Source organism: Corvus brachyrhynchos, unplaced genomic scaffold (assembly GCF_000691975.1).
Source record: "Corvus brachyrhynchos isolate BGI_N302 unplaced genomic scaffold, ASM69197v1 scaffold69, whole genome shotgun sequence".
NCBI classification, from domain to species: domain Eukaryota; kingdom Metazoa; phylum Chordata; class Aves; order Passeriformes; family Corvidae; genus Corvus; species Corvus brachyrhynchos.
Window position 1 is genome coordinate 4,273,481 of NW_008240228.1, and position 13,306 is coordinate 4,286,786.

Consider the following 13,306-nt stretch of genomic DNA (forward strand, 5'->3'; position numbering starts at 1 on the left):
CACTCCGGTGAAGAGGCGGCGGGTGAGCAGCGACGAGGAGCACACCGTGGACATCGGCGACATCAAAGCCGAGCCCCGCGAGGCGCTGACCCCCACCAGCACCTCGGACAACGAGACCAGGGACTCCTCCATCATCGACCCGGGCACGGAGCAGGACCCGCCCTCCCCCGAGAGCAGCTCTGTCAAGGAGTACAGGATGGAAGTGCCCTCTTCGTTTTCCGAAGACATCATGTTGGCCGCGCGCTCGCAGCACACGGAGGAGCAGCCGGGGAACGGGAAATTTGAAGAGTGCAAGGAGTTCAAAGACCTGCAGACTTCCAAGGATTCCATGGGAGCCGAGGAGGACTCGGAGTTTCCTTCCACGTCGATTTCAGCGGTTTTATCCGACCTCGCAGACTTGCGCAGCTGCGATGGCCAAGCCTTACCATCCCAGGACCCCGAAACTAATTTATCAATCAGTTGTGGCCATTCCAGAGGACTTTTTAGTCACATGCAGCAGCATGACATTTTAGACATCCTGTGCAGGACCATTGAGTCTACGATTCACGTGGTCACACGGATATCCGGGAAAGGAAACCAAGCTGCTTCTTGACATTAGATGGAGCATGTCTGCTTTTAAGTCTCTTTTTTTTTTTTTTTTTTTTTTTTTTTAAAATCCTTCTTCCCCCCAAAAATGCTGTTTGTATAAGTTTTGCTTATTTCTGTTTTGTGCTTCAGTTTGTCCAGTGCTCTCTGCTTGAATGGCAAGATAGATTTATATGCTTAATTCTTGGTCAGGCAGAACTCGAGATTTTTTTTTTTTTTAATTTTATTTTATTTTGCATCTACCGTACACTTTCTTAAAGGGCAATCAGATAATGGCTATGTTTTATGTAATTAAGAGTTCACTGTAGTGGCTTTCATTTAATATGGCTGTCTGGGAGACAGGGCCTCCTGGCCCTGTATGATGTAATTTAAACTTATGGCATTTTTACTGTGTATAATATGGTGTCCTCTGTGCCAGTTTTGTACCTTATAATCGAGGCAGATTGCCTCAGATCGCTGTGGTTCTTATTATCAAAATTAAGTTTACTTGTATACTAAACAACCACAAGAAATTTGATTCTGTAAAGAATCCTCTTTAGCTGTGGCCTGGCAGTATATATATGGTGCTTTATTTAACAGAATACCTGTGGAGGAAATAAAGCACACTTGATGTAAAATTAATTGTTTTATTTTTATTGACATGATCAATTGCTATTCTGTGCACTTCATTAAACTGATTGTGATGACTTTTCATTTGTTTATAATATGTTGCTTCAATCTTTGGCTTTCTCAGCAAGGAACTTCGTAAGTGAAACAGCAGCAGGGAGAAATGATGGTCTGAGGTTCAGATTTGATGTAAATTCTGGTGCTTGTTTACTGTCCATGAATGTCCAGCCACACAGTGGAGAGGAGGCTGGTGGTTGGTGTTGGAACATGAAGTGCTGTCAAAAGCCAGTGCAACTTGGCATCTCTTTTCCCTTATTTTAACATCTCTTACGTCACTTTTCTGCACCAGTTGCAACTTCCTTTCTTTTTCCCCTCTGCTCTATCTGGCTCCATTTCCTCACTTTTTGACAGCTTCTGCACCCCTGGAATGACTTTACCATCTCTCCCATCATATTTGCTCCTGTTATTTCTGAGTAATACCAGTTTCCTATGTGACTCTTTGGACTGTCAATGCTACTGGTTTTAATATCTGATTAAACTCCATTTTCAGCTTCATTTTACTGTTGCTCAGCTCATTTGTTTTTCTCTTGTCGTCATCTACCTTGGTCTTTTTTCTTCAAAGTTCTTTCCATCTACCATTCACTGCAGTTTTGCATCACTTGCTTCTCCTCGAGTCTGTGATGCTCTTGCTGCATTTGAATTTACTCTCATTGGTTTTAACCTTCTGTAATTAATTCGTGTTTCAAGTTTACAATTTATATTCCTGTTTCATTAGCATTTTTATCCTGCATCTACAGATAGTGCCAACACTGGTAAGTGCTTAAGGTGGTCTCCTCATTACTCAGACATGAAATCATCATGATTTTGTTCTCTTTGGGAATAATTTTATTACCTTTTCTGATTAGCTTTCCCCAGATTCTAACTCCAGAGAAATCATCAACAGCTTCCAGTCAAAACTTGTACAATCAGAATTCGTCTGTCAAGGAAAACATTAGCCTATGGATCAAAACCTGGGATGCAGCAGCTGTTGGAACCCTTTGGGTGAGTAGTTTTGTTAATTAGAACAGTGCAGCTGATTGTTGGGATGTTGTCTGAGCTGGTGCCCTTTCCTGGCTTTAGCATCTCCTGCAGGATGGGATCACCCCAGAGTTGTGGCATTCTGGATTTGGGGTGGCTTTTTTTAGCTCATTTTCAAGCAGACCAACTCTTAACAGTACTTGATAATTATTTCATAAAGGATACACAAATGCTGCACCACTGAGCATGTCAGGATTACCAGAAATACGATTACTCCTACTGCTCTTCCCTTACACTACCTCCTCATTTCCCTTTTGAGTATTCCTGCAATTTTTACAGATTTTTTTTCTCAGTAGAGTTTTTTTGAACAAAATCAAGCAGCACCTGCTCAAATGTGTCTTTCTTTTCCAAAGCCTGGTTCCAGGTGTTTGTCCTCTGGCTCCTGCACTTTCCATGCTCTCTAAGTCAGTATTTCTTCCATTCTGTTCCCCTTCTCTCACTTTAAATCAGGTTTCTGGTTTGTATTTTTTTGCCTTCAGAAACATCCCCTTATCCTCCCTTTGAAAACCCTTTAACCCTAAACCCTTTAATCTTCTACTGGCTTCCTCAGTCTCTTAAAGCTTTGATTTTCTTCCAGGCTTGATCCCACTTCTCATTTATGATTATTTATTTCTTCCTGGAAGTTCCACCTTCCATTTAACCCCTTCAGAATTAAGCTTTTAAATACCTTCTCCATGCACAGCCTCTCCTCTGGCACTCAAACTGCTGAGATCTGTAAAGAATTTTGGCCATAATCTCATAAATCATGTTCTTCCTATTGAATTATTTTTCCCTTTGCCTTTCTCAGCTAATTAATCATCTAACATTTTTTACTTTTTATTGGAAAGTCTAGGAGAAATTTTAGCACCAATCTTGGAGGGGCGTGGGGCTGTTCCTCCTCATTTTCCAGGGGTTTTGGCAGCCCCACACCTGGAGCAGGGACTGCAACACTGGAAGCACAAGTAAGTCCTGTCTTTTTTAATACCAGTGATTGGCAATTGCTCCATTGCAGTGAGGTCAGGGAGACAGGAAAATTCAGAGGAAACCTGTTTGTGACCCACAGAGGGAAGGGGATTTCAGTCACGAGGGAAAATGGGTGAGGCACAATTCCCAGAGTACTGGGTCTGCAATTTCACTGTTTGAAGAAACTTGCAATTGCATAGAACCACCTACTCTCAAGTATTAAATTGTTGCAAAATCTCTTCAACCATCTACCCACAGACCTGCTGAAGCCTGAACTGTCTTAAACCTTAATTTCCCTTTGTCAACCATTACCCTAAATCGTTTTTGTATTCAGAACATCAGGCTTTTCTTCCTTGAGTATTGAGGGGGAAAAAAGGTAGCTAAATTTTGAGCATTCAGAAGCAGACCCTAAAATACAACACAACTGAAGAGGTTGTTCCCCACCCACCACCTGGACACCTAAAGCAGCAGCAGCAGCAGTGCAACACCCAGGAACTGCTCTGTGCCTCTCCTGTCCCTGTGCGGCTTTGTTCTGGTTACTTCCAGGAGACCCTGGCATGTAGCAAGGAGCAGCACCTCTGTCTCCTCTGGAACATAGAAGCTTTTTGGTGGTAAGGTTGCCAAGTGCTGGCATTCTGTAAAAATAAAAAATATAGGACTTATCTTCTAAGAAACCTGATTTAGTGTGGCAGGATCAGTGTATGGAGAAAAGCAGCTTGATGCAAAGTCACATTTTTATTGAGCCAAGCATGTTTTTCCAAAGGCAGCCTGCCCTGTTGTGGCCAGTTTGTTTCAGATTGTAGATTTCATTTGTACACTTTACTTATGAAGCACTTCAGAAGTAAGTTATCCTTGCTCACCTCAAGATGGTTTAATTAGAAATTACAATGTGTTCCTGTCAAAATTCTCTTAACAGTTGTTCTCTCTGAGGTACAGCAGTGCAGAGGGCTGTAAATCATTTCAGTGGAAGGTTTTACAAAGCTGCAGAAAGAAAGCACTATTACTGTTTGTTTCTTCCTAAATAAATGTCACACGGAGGTCAAGTAAGGGAGTACAGTGCATGCAGACCTAATAATTACATGACATTGTTCATTATCTTTCCTAAAACTGCAACTGGAAAGAGTCTGCAGTGAAAAGCATCTAGCAAGAGGCTGTAAATGATACCCCCATTTCTTGAAATGGAGCAGCAGTTTTGTAATCCCTTTCAGCTCACCTCTGCTGGGAACTCCGTCTCCTACAGGGATTTAATTTTGCCACTTGATACACTGAGTATTAAGGAACTGGAAATGTTTCCTATTGATTGGTGTAGCTCACCTACCTCTGAGGGCAGGACTCACTGCAGCTGAATCATTGTCACTCTCTGAAGCTGCAGGCAAGCAGAACAGAGATCACTGTCCCCAAGTAAAGCTGTTTATATACACAGTCTGACTTGCCTCTCATTCCCTAAAAACCCGTAAATAGCACTTAAACTATGTACAGTCTCATAGAAGTGGGTCTTTATTCTTCCCACAAATAAATTATATATATATTTTTTTAGAAAACCAAATGTTAACAAAGTATAAAAAGTAATGCCCTAACAAAACTACAGTGCTGTTATCATTCCATGTTGTCTTTAGACTGCTGCAGTAAAGTATGTATTTCTTCAAAATATTGATTCTTCCAACATTGTCTTGTACTCTCTTCATGGGACACAGGAACCCCTTTGCATTCCAGCTCCAGTTCTGACTGAGCCACCAGGTTCTGGAAGTTCAAGGCCACTGTTGCATAATGTTCTGAGGGAAGAAAACAGGACCCTTCAGTGAAGTGGTTTTTAAAGAATGACTCCTGTTGTTGTTGCTGATTCCCTCTCTGCTCCGCCTGTCTGAGCACAGCCTCTTTTCACAGCTCGCTGGGCTGGGCTGTTCTCCGAAGGACACACACCGAGGAAGTGTCCAGCTAAGGCTGTTCCCTGCCAGCTTTGGTCCTTCCCCCTGCCAAGGAGCCCTCCAATGAGAGAGAGATCCTTGGAAAAACTCACCATCAGGCCAGCTCCTACACCGCCACTTCAGGACAATTCTTTGGCTTGGGACCTGTGGGAAGATAAGAAGGTTCTCCTCATTAGCAGGGGAGAGAATTCCCATTACAGTTCTCCCTGAAATACAGGGAGAGGAGCATTATCTTATGGAATATTGGACACATGCATGTAAACAAGACCAAGGTTGGGGTTTGTTTTTGAAATAAACTCTTTTCATGGAGGTCTCAGCGTGCTGCATTCCACTGTTACGGTTTTGCCGTGGGAAAAGATCAGGACTCACTGGTTACTGCGCATAAAACACTGATTTTCTTGCAGACTTTGAAACAAGGACAAGCCCAGTTTTCCCCACTGAAATTCTGAAGTGTGACGAAGTGATTGTGTTACACAACCCAGCCTGGCCCAATGCACAAGTCGGGCACTCTTGCAGATGAAAATGATTTTTCATTTTCAAGGACATTTCAAAAATGCAGCTGAGCTCTAATTATCAGGTTTTCCCTTCTAGTTGCACCAGCGTTCAGTTGGGACAGGGTAACATCTGCCCTGAATAGAACAGAGCTCATTTCCCCAGTTAAAAAGGGATACAGATTTGGGAGATAAACCTTAAACCTGCTTTCTCCCTCCTCGTAGTTACAAAGGAGTGTGCTGGGTTTTCTCCTCCCCATGCAGGTCCTTAGGTGTGGTCAGCCCCGGCTCTGTTAATGGGACAGAGAAGCCACACACCAAAGGAGCAACTGTTTGGCTTTGAAACAGAGGAATATGCACTAGAGAAACTGAAATTCATAAAATGACGCTGCTTTTTAGCTCAGGGAAGAAGCCACCACCCCCTCCCCATTTTGGAAGCAGAGAGGAGCTTTTTACCAGTTCTGTGTATTCCCCGGTGACACAGCCCTCAAACATCTGAAGTTTGCCTCCTTTCTCTGCTTCAATCACAGCTGGGCATTTGGAGAACTTCTGTACCAACTAGCAAAAAAGAACAGAGCACAAAACGCACCATGCTGGGAGACAAGGGCGGGGTGCTGAAGGAATTAACACTGATACGCATCGGGCTTCTTGATTTTACACAGCCTTGCTGCGGTGGCGGCAGGGGCCAGTGCGGTGCCACAGTGAGACTGCAACTGCTGAGAAACTTGCACTGGCAGCCCCAGGCCAGGACAGACTCTGCCCCCAGCACATACACAGGCACAGACACCACTGGCTGGGCCCAGACTGGGACAGGAGGGAAATGGAGCAGCAGCTTTAGGAAGGTGCAGAAGAGCTGCCAAGATCCATTTCTATTTCCCAGAGGTAGCCCTGGGATTGTAATTTAAAGTTCTCCAACACCAGCCCAGACTCTGGAAGGACACGAACCCAAAATTAGCGATTGTGTATTTCATACCCTATAAGCAACAGTATCATCAGCACCAGTAATTAATCTAATTAACCTGCAAGCTATGGGTAACAGCAGTGCCAGTACTGAGCCCCTCAGGCTCCTGAGCAACACCTACAGCAAACTGCAAAGCTTTTGGTAAGGACAGCACAAGGAAGCTGCACCCAAACCACATAAAGATGCAGCTTCACTTTGAGTACTTGGCTTTGTTAAGGTACAAAAACAGGTCTAAGGCAACCTAATAAACTCTCATCAGATGGAATCTCTACTTGACACAGTGACTGTGACACGTCTGTTACACAACACTTCAGCTGCATCAACATCCACATTCAGTTAAAATGCCTCCTGAAAGTATCACTTACCTCCTTCTTTGTGAAGATGCTGTAAAGTTCATCAGCTGGAGAGTTGAAGACTTCCCTCATATGTATCCTCACTGTTGGAATTTTTACTCCAACCATATCCAGAGACTGTGGTGTAACAGCATCCTGCAAAGAAAAAAAAAATATTGACAGGATTGAGTGTGACATCTTAACACTTACAATGTTCTGGCAGGGCAGGACTGTTGGCACCTGCACATTCTCAAACACAGAGTGTGAATACATGGTAATTATACAGTGTATTTCTGTATTTACTCAGCAGGATTATTAATCAGGAGTCTCTAAATCCAGTGAAGAAACCTGAAGCCAACATACCTGCATCGTGCTCCCACTTGGTTTTCGCTCTGTGGCCAGTTCCTGACCAACGGGAGCTTTTGTTGGCAGAATCATTCCCAAGGTGAACTCTGCAGTGAAGAAAAGCACTTTCCAGTGTGAAATTGAGCTGTTCAACCCCCCCAACATCCACATACACAGTGAAGATCACCAAAACCCCGGGGAATGGGTATAACTGCAGGAGCACTGAATAAAACTCCAGTTTCCCTTTCTGTTTCCATCAGGAACAGACCTAAGAGCAATTTCCCTTAAAAAGGCTTTTCTGAGTTACCTGACCCCAAATCAGTAACATCTGCACAGACTTCTGGCAGCACAGCAGATGTTCAGATCAAAGAGCAATAATACCCAAAGAAATTCTTCTAAACTGGGAGGAAACTAAATACAGAATGAGAGCCATCCCTGTCAGAGGCTGCTTCCCTTTGAGTTTCCAGTGTTAAAGAACCTTTGGATGCCCTAAAAATCATACACAGTCATTTCTCAAGCCAAAAATTGCTGGATCCAACTTGGGAAAATTACACAGCATTTGACAAAAAAAAAAAGAGGTAATAATTTAACAAAGTAGTGCACAGTCACAGAGATGCACCTGATAACAGTTTGATTACAATAAGTTGCAAATGCATCAACTCCAAATTTTTTACATACACACACACATCCTTTCTCATTTTTAAGGGACAGTTTCACAGGAATGAAAGCAACAAGGATTAAAATGAGTTGAGAGCAAACATCTGCCTAGAAAATAGGAATTATCTTTGAGAATTTTTTGAGCCCACTTTGCTAGCTGTAATTCACAAAAATACCACAGTTCAAAAAATAGAAAGGGAAATTTAAATTTGGTTCACCTTTGGTTTAGAAGAGCAAGTGAAAATTTATAAATTTAGTAATAGTTTGGGATAATAAAACCTTAGTTTCTCAAACCATTATGGCAAGCTTAAGGATGAGCAGAGACTGTAATTGTAGAGTGGAAAAACAGAAATAAAGACAGCATTTCAGAAATTCCAGGAAATAACTAATTTAATTAATAACTAAAACAAAGGGACACAAAAATAAGGCAGCAGTTCAGGCAAGGAAGGCAGTTTTTTAAAATTAGGTAACAAAATAAATCCTAATAGTGGCCAATCCTAGTACTGCCAAGCTGAGCCCTGGCAGGGCCTGTGTGACCCAGCACAGCCTCAGTCACTGCAGAACCTTCTGGACAGGGCCACATTTGAGAGCAAGAAAGATCCTGAGTGTCAGGACTCTCTTATTTCATCTCAGCTGGTGACACTTAAAAATAAAACCAGTGCAGACCCAGGGATCTGTCAGTATCAGACCAAGCTGTTCAGGAGAGGTGCCTGCACAGGAACACTCCCAAGGAGCTGATTAATTCACCTGCTTTAATTTACCTGTTTTAAGTGCTTTCAGATAGTCCCTGAGGGCCTCTCTGACTTTGGTGGTTCCTTCAGTTCTCATCAGGTCCTTCAGAACATCACCTTCCCCTTTCTTCTTGCTAACATTTATCTAGAAACAGAAAAATTACAGCATCTGAGAGACCCCAGTCATGAGCCTTTTGGGTTCTGGCAACAAAGGATAGCATTTGGGCTTTGTTTACTATGCTCAGAGGACAGCTGCAATTTCAAATTCATGATCCTGGGTTAGCCAACCTTTGCTAAAAATAAGTCCTCTTAAGACATAAATAAATGTAGAACCTCCACTCAGTCCAGTTGATCAAGTACAGCCAAGAGCTGCTTCTCAGCAGAGGCTGAAGGATGTGTGAAGCCCAGTATCAACCCCTACCCGACCAACACAGGGACTCCGTAAGGTCTTAGGGCTGCGAGTGGTTTGCTGTGTTGGCTTGGGGTTTGTTCAAGACTACAAAGCAGAGTTCTTCTCAAATTTGTAGTTAAAATATCATCACAATAATTAGCAAAGCAAACCGTGCACATTCCTCACTGGAAAATTTGAGAACAGAACAAGGCATTATTCCCAGTATAATAAACAAAAGCATGAAATAAACTATGCACATGTAATCATCCCATTTAATAACGGGATATATCAAAATATGATGCCTAGATGTTGATTAATGCTTTATTTAAGGATTGTGGACCTATATAGCCATACCAGTGTTGCACACCTACCTCTGTATCATCTACCTCATTTTCTTCTGACAGGTTAGGAATTTCAACAGATCCCTTATGTTTCTCACCAGACTCTTTCACTGTACCTGTATTAACATAATGAATTCTTAAATGCATCATTAAAAACTATTTCCCCCACAGCAAGAGTTTTACACTTGGAGCTCAGTTGTACAAAGGTGTTACCTGAAGGGAGTTGCCTCAAGGCTGATTTAAAGGAACTGAACAGCAACCTGAGCCTTTCCTGGGAGCTGGATTCCCTATCCAGGTGCACCAAGGGATGGACACGGACCCACCTGCTCCCTGCACTGCTCTCCCCTGCAGTTGTCACCTGCTCTAACATCTTTAAAGCCTGCCACCAACACTGAATATGCATCTAAGGGTGGGTAGGGGAAAATCATCTCCTCCTCCCCTGTGTCCGCTCAGGATGCAGCAGCTCCCTGGAATGCTGACCATGGCCTCTTCACTTGTGTGAAAGCTCCCACCACGCAGGCATGTCACCAGGAAACATACATGTGGTATAATGGAGACATACACAATTGACAGTTTTTAAAATAAGAAATTCACACGCATATTCAGAGCGCTTGATGTTACTTTTAACCATGTTACAATCACTGTACACTGCAGAGAGACTCGGCAAGGACAAGAATTAAGCTCCACTTCTGCATCCTTCAGGGCCAAGGCCCACCCCACTGAGCTGTCCCTGTGCTGCTCTGCCTCAGATCCCCACTGCAAAAATTGAATTTAAGGTCTGAGGCTTTTTTCATTACACTGAAGACTCTCCACCTTTGCCTTGCAAAAGCGTTTTGTTATTTAAATTAACTCACTAATTCGATCACGATAAAATCTCTTCAGAAAGCAACAACAGAAACATGCAGGTCTGTCAGCTCAGTGTCAGAACATAAAAAATCTAACACGATGCTTCATCAGCAAAACTCTCAATTCCAACAGCCCAGGGCTGAGCATGGCTGCAGAAGGGGAATTATCATGAAGGCAGATGCATTATTTCTGGGGATTCCCACTTTCACGGGAGCCACCTGGATCCCACTGTTCCTTAACATCACTCTCATTATTTAAATTACTTCCCTGAGCCCCCATGAGATCGTGAGGCACCGACAGAACCCAACTGGTTGAGATCCCAGTGAGGGACTCAAACAAACGCCCAGGTGTTTCCTGGCAAGGAGAAGGTGAAGGGCTATCGGTAACACCAAGTGCAAAGATCCCTCCCCACTCGGGTCTGAGGCAATGAGGGACTGATTGCACAACATGCTCAGTCTGTTAATCCACAACTGCACAACCACATCCACGCAGGGACAGCTGAACTAGACCTCGGAGTCTTCCAGGAGAACCTGTCACTCAGTGAAGCCATGGCAACTGGTTAATGCCATCCTTGAAACACTCCTGGGCCCACACAGCCACCTCAGTGTGCTCTTCCCTGCCCCTTCCAAGCACCAGGATGAGTTCAGGAAAACCACACAACGTCGTCTTTGCAGACAATAAAGCCAGTCTTATTTTTGGCTGCTCTCCACAGAAAGGAGGTGCAGGCATGCAGGAAGGAGTTTTGGGGAGCAGAACCCAAACCTGACTTCAACTAATCCTATTAGCAATTTTCACAACTCTTAAAACAGAGTTTCACAAAGAACAGTGAACAATGTCTGTGCTGGGCAGCAAAGTCCAACCAGTGAGCAAACAGAGCTGGTGGTTCAACATGACACAGCTGCAGCTCTGCATTTTCAGTACCACTGTAATGCAAACAAAGCTTTATTACCTTTTTATCAAACAATCAAATTATCTGTTGGAATTCCATTGGAATAAATTATATTTTGGTTTCCTGCCAATCCAGTGTGAAGCACACACCTCAGAAAGACCCACCTATAACAACACACTGTTGAGATACCTGCTTTAAAAGGACAAATGAGTTTTCACAAAGTTTCCATCACAATGTGGAATAAGCCATTAAAATCCTCTAACAAATGATAGAACAGCCATTTTGCTCAGTTTAAGTGCCATTAAGTACCCTCAGTTCCTCACTTTCTTGTTTCTCCCTTATCTAAATTCCTAAGAACGATGTTTTTCCAACACTGGACTTTCCAAACCGGCTGCAAATCTCAGGATTTTTATCATTTGTCCTTACATAGCCACATTTTAATCATAGCTTGAAGTCCCAGTTATCCTTGAAGACTTGTAGAACTAATTACAGCAATTACAATTTTTAGCAGTTCAGTCTGAACTCTCACTTCTAATTTAGAGCTCTCAAAACACACAACACGATGGCTATCACAGAAAAAATCATCAGCCTCTGGGTTTTTTTAGAATTTCCTGTGTAGTAGCCAACTTCTTTAAAATTAAGCTCTCAAAGCCACGATTCACTCAGTGTAGCAAAGCACCCAGCACAAGTCAGAGCTGTCTCTAAACCCTGAGCAGCACAAAGACCTTGCAGAGAAACAGTTTAGAAAGAACCTACGTAGGAATACAAACAAAATACTGTCTGTCTGCTTCTAACTTTATACTGAAATAAGCCACACAAAGCCAAACTAACCTGTGTTTAAAGCTTAAGGTGATTTTAGCTGAACTTACAGAAGTCAAAAAGCTGATTACAATAGTTTTATCTACACTGATTTCAACTGCACTAGAGTACAATATTTGCCTTGCTCTCTCAACATTGACATCTCAACTCTAAGTATGTTCTTAGTTTATAACACACTTGGAACATTTAAAACTATCTAAAACAAACAGTGGTACTTCATTTAAAGTCCCCTCTTATTGTAAGAGCAGACTTCAATTCCAGATCTGGTCTCAGCAATATTCCAGTCAGGCAAACCCACACACCCGAGATCTAAGAAATAAGTATTTGGGGAAGCACAGCCTGTCACTCGGCACTGCAATATCCAGGGACATTCCATCAGCTGCTCCTGATTCTTACTCCACTGCAAGTCACGGGCCACATTTTGCTGTCACGTTTTAGGCATCTAATAAATGGAAAGAATTCCTTGGTATCACCAAAAACCGAACTGCAAACGAAGAGCTTGTCATGGGACAAGCACAGCAGAGGGCAACTCCAAGAGCTGGGACTGCAAACGGATATGGCACAAAAAAAAAAAAAATACACAAGCACAGCCCCGGGTATCCCAAATAATTAACTATTATTTCGATTTCCCACTGAAGAGTTTTATCCTCCTGTAATTCCTAATCCTCAGTGTAAGTTACAGTTAAGTTTTCGGAAACAGCTGTAATCTGACGTTTCCTAGGTGTTCCTGCTCTCCACAGGCACGGAGCACACAGCTGAAATTGGGAGCTGTAAATCTGGGCACAGTGGAACTAAACCAGCCCCGGCACTCTGCTGTCAATACCGCCACACTGCAGGCATTTACTTCTTGCACAGCCAAGTGAGTAACCCTGCGCTGATACACGGGGCACGCAGTGCTAAGGAATATGGGGTGGGAAAAGCCTGGCTGAAGGAGAAAGAGCCACGCTCGGGTTTCAAGGTTATTTAAGAATACGCATTTATCCAGGCCCACGTGGCTCCCCCACTCTCCCCACGACTCTGAGTCACTGCAGTTCACCGAGACATTCGCGTTTTCCCAGCCCGGAGGGGACAGGTTCCTCTGCACGGGGATGGCTCCCGCTGGCAGCAGCAACCATCACAGACCCCACGGCACCCGTGCCAATGCCACCTCCCCGGCGGGGCCGCGCCGGGCCCGGTCCCCGGGACACGCTGCCATGGCCGGCCGTCCCCGCGGAGCCCCTCGCATCCCCCTTTCCCCCGTACCTTTCCAGCTGAGGCGCAGGTTCCACTCGTAGAAGAAGATGAGTTTCCCTTTGCGGCTGTTGCAGGACGCTTCGCCCTCCACGTGTTTGAGGTCGCCGATCTCGCAGCGCCCGGCCTCGCCCTCCA

At 43.8% G+C, this 13,306-nt stretch overlaps 2 protein-coding genes across 4 annotated transcripts in view; one reads left to right on the forward strand and one right to left on the reverse strand.

Annotated features, from left to right (window-relative positions):
• The window catches only part of USP34 (ubiquitin specific peptidase 34), a 95,482-nt gene extending 93,736 nt beyond the window's left edge, over positions 1-1,746 (forward strand). Inside the window, exon 81 of the mRNA XM_017745225.1 lies at positions 1-1,746. Within this exon, the coding sequence (XP_017600714.1) occupies positions 1-592 (592 nt within the window). The 3' untranslated portion in view covers positions 593-1,746.
• Positions 1,747-3,926: 2,180 nt separating this feature from the next.
• On the reverse strand, positions 3,927-13,300 carry AHSA2 (AHA1, activator of heat shock 90kDa protein ATPase homolog 2 (yeast)). Of its 3 annotated transcripts, XM_017745262.1 has the most exons (8): positions 13,181-13,300; positions 9,415-9,500; positions 8,683-8,797; positions 7,283-7,371; positions 6,953-7,075; positions 6,083-6,184; positions 5,228-5,279; positions 3,927-4,982 (listed from the first exon to the last, which is right to left on the reverse strand). In XM_017745262.1, the coding sequence occupies exons 3-8, from the start codon at positions 8,747-8,749 to the stop codon at positions 4,807-4,809; spliced, it is 609 nt and encodes a 202-aa protein (XP_017600751.1). In that variant the 5' UTR covers positions 8,750-8,797; positions 9,415-9,500; positions 13,181-13,300; the 3' UTR covers positions 3,927-4,806. The 3 variants fall into 3 exon arrangements, with proteins under 3 accessions (XP_017600751.1, XP_017600752.1, XP_008640244.1); XM_017745263.1 differs by lacking the exon at positions 9,415-9,500 and having other exon boundaries at positions 13,181-13,260; XM_008642022.2 differs by lacking the exon at positions 13,181-13,300 and having other exon boundaries at positions 9,415-13,138.
• Positions 13,301-13,306: the final 6 nt, after the last annotated feature.

Bases quoted from the DNA above. Each gene is read 5' to 3' on its own strand.
- AHSA2 (XM_008642022.2), bottom strand. From the start codon at position 9,534: ATGATGCATTTAAGAATTCATTATGTTAATACAGGTACAGTGAAAGAG. The intron at 7,076-7,282 runs GTATGTTGGCTT...TTTTCTTTGCAG, and splicing joins CAAGTGGGAGCACGATGCAG to GATGCTGTTACACCACAGTC. The intron at 4,983-5,227 runs GTGAGTTTTTCC...TTCTTCCCTCAG, and splicing joins GTGTAGGAGCTGGCCTGATG to AACATTATGCAACAGTGGCC.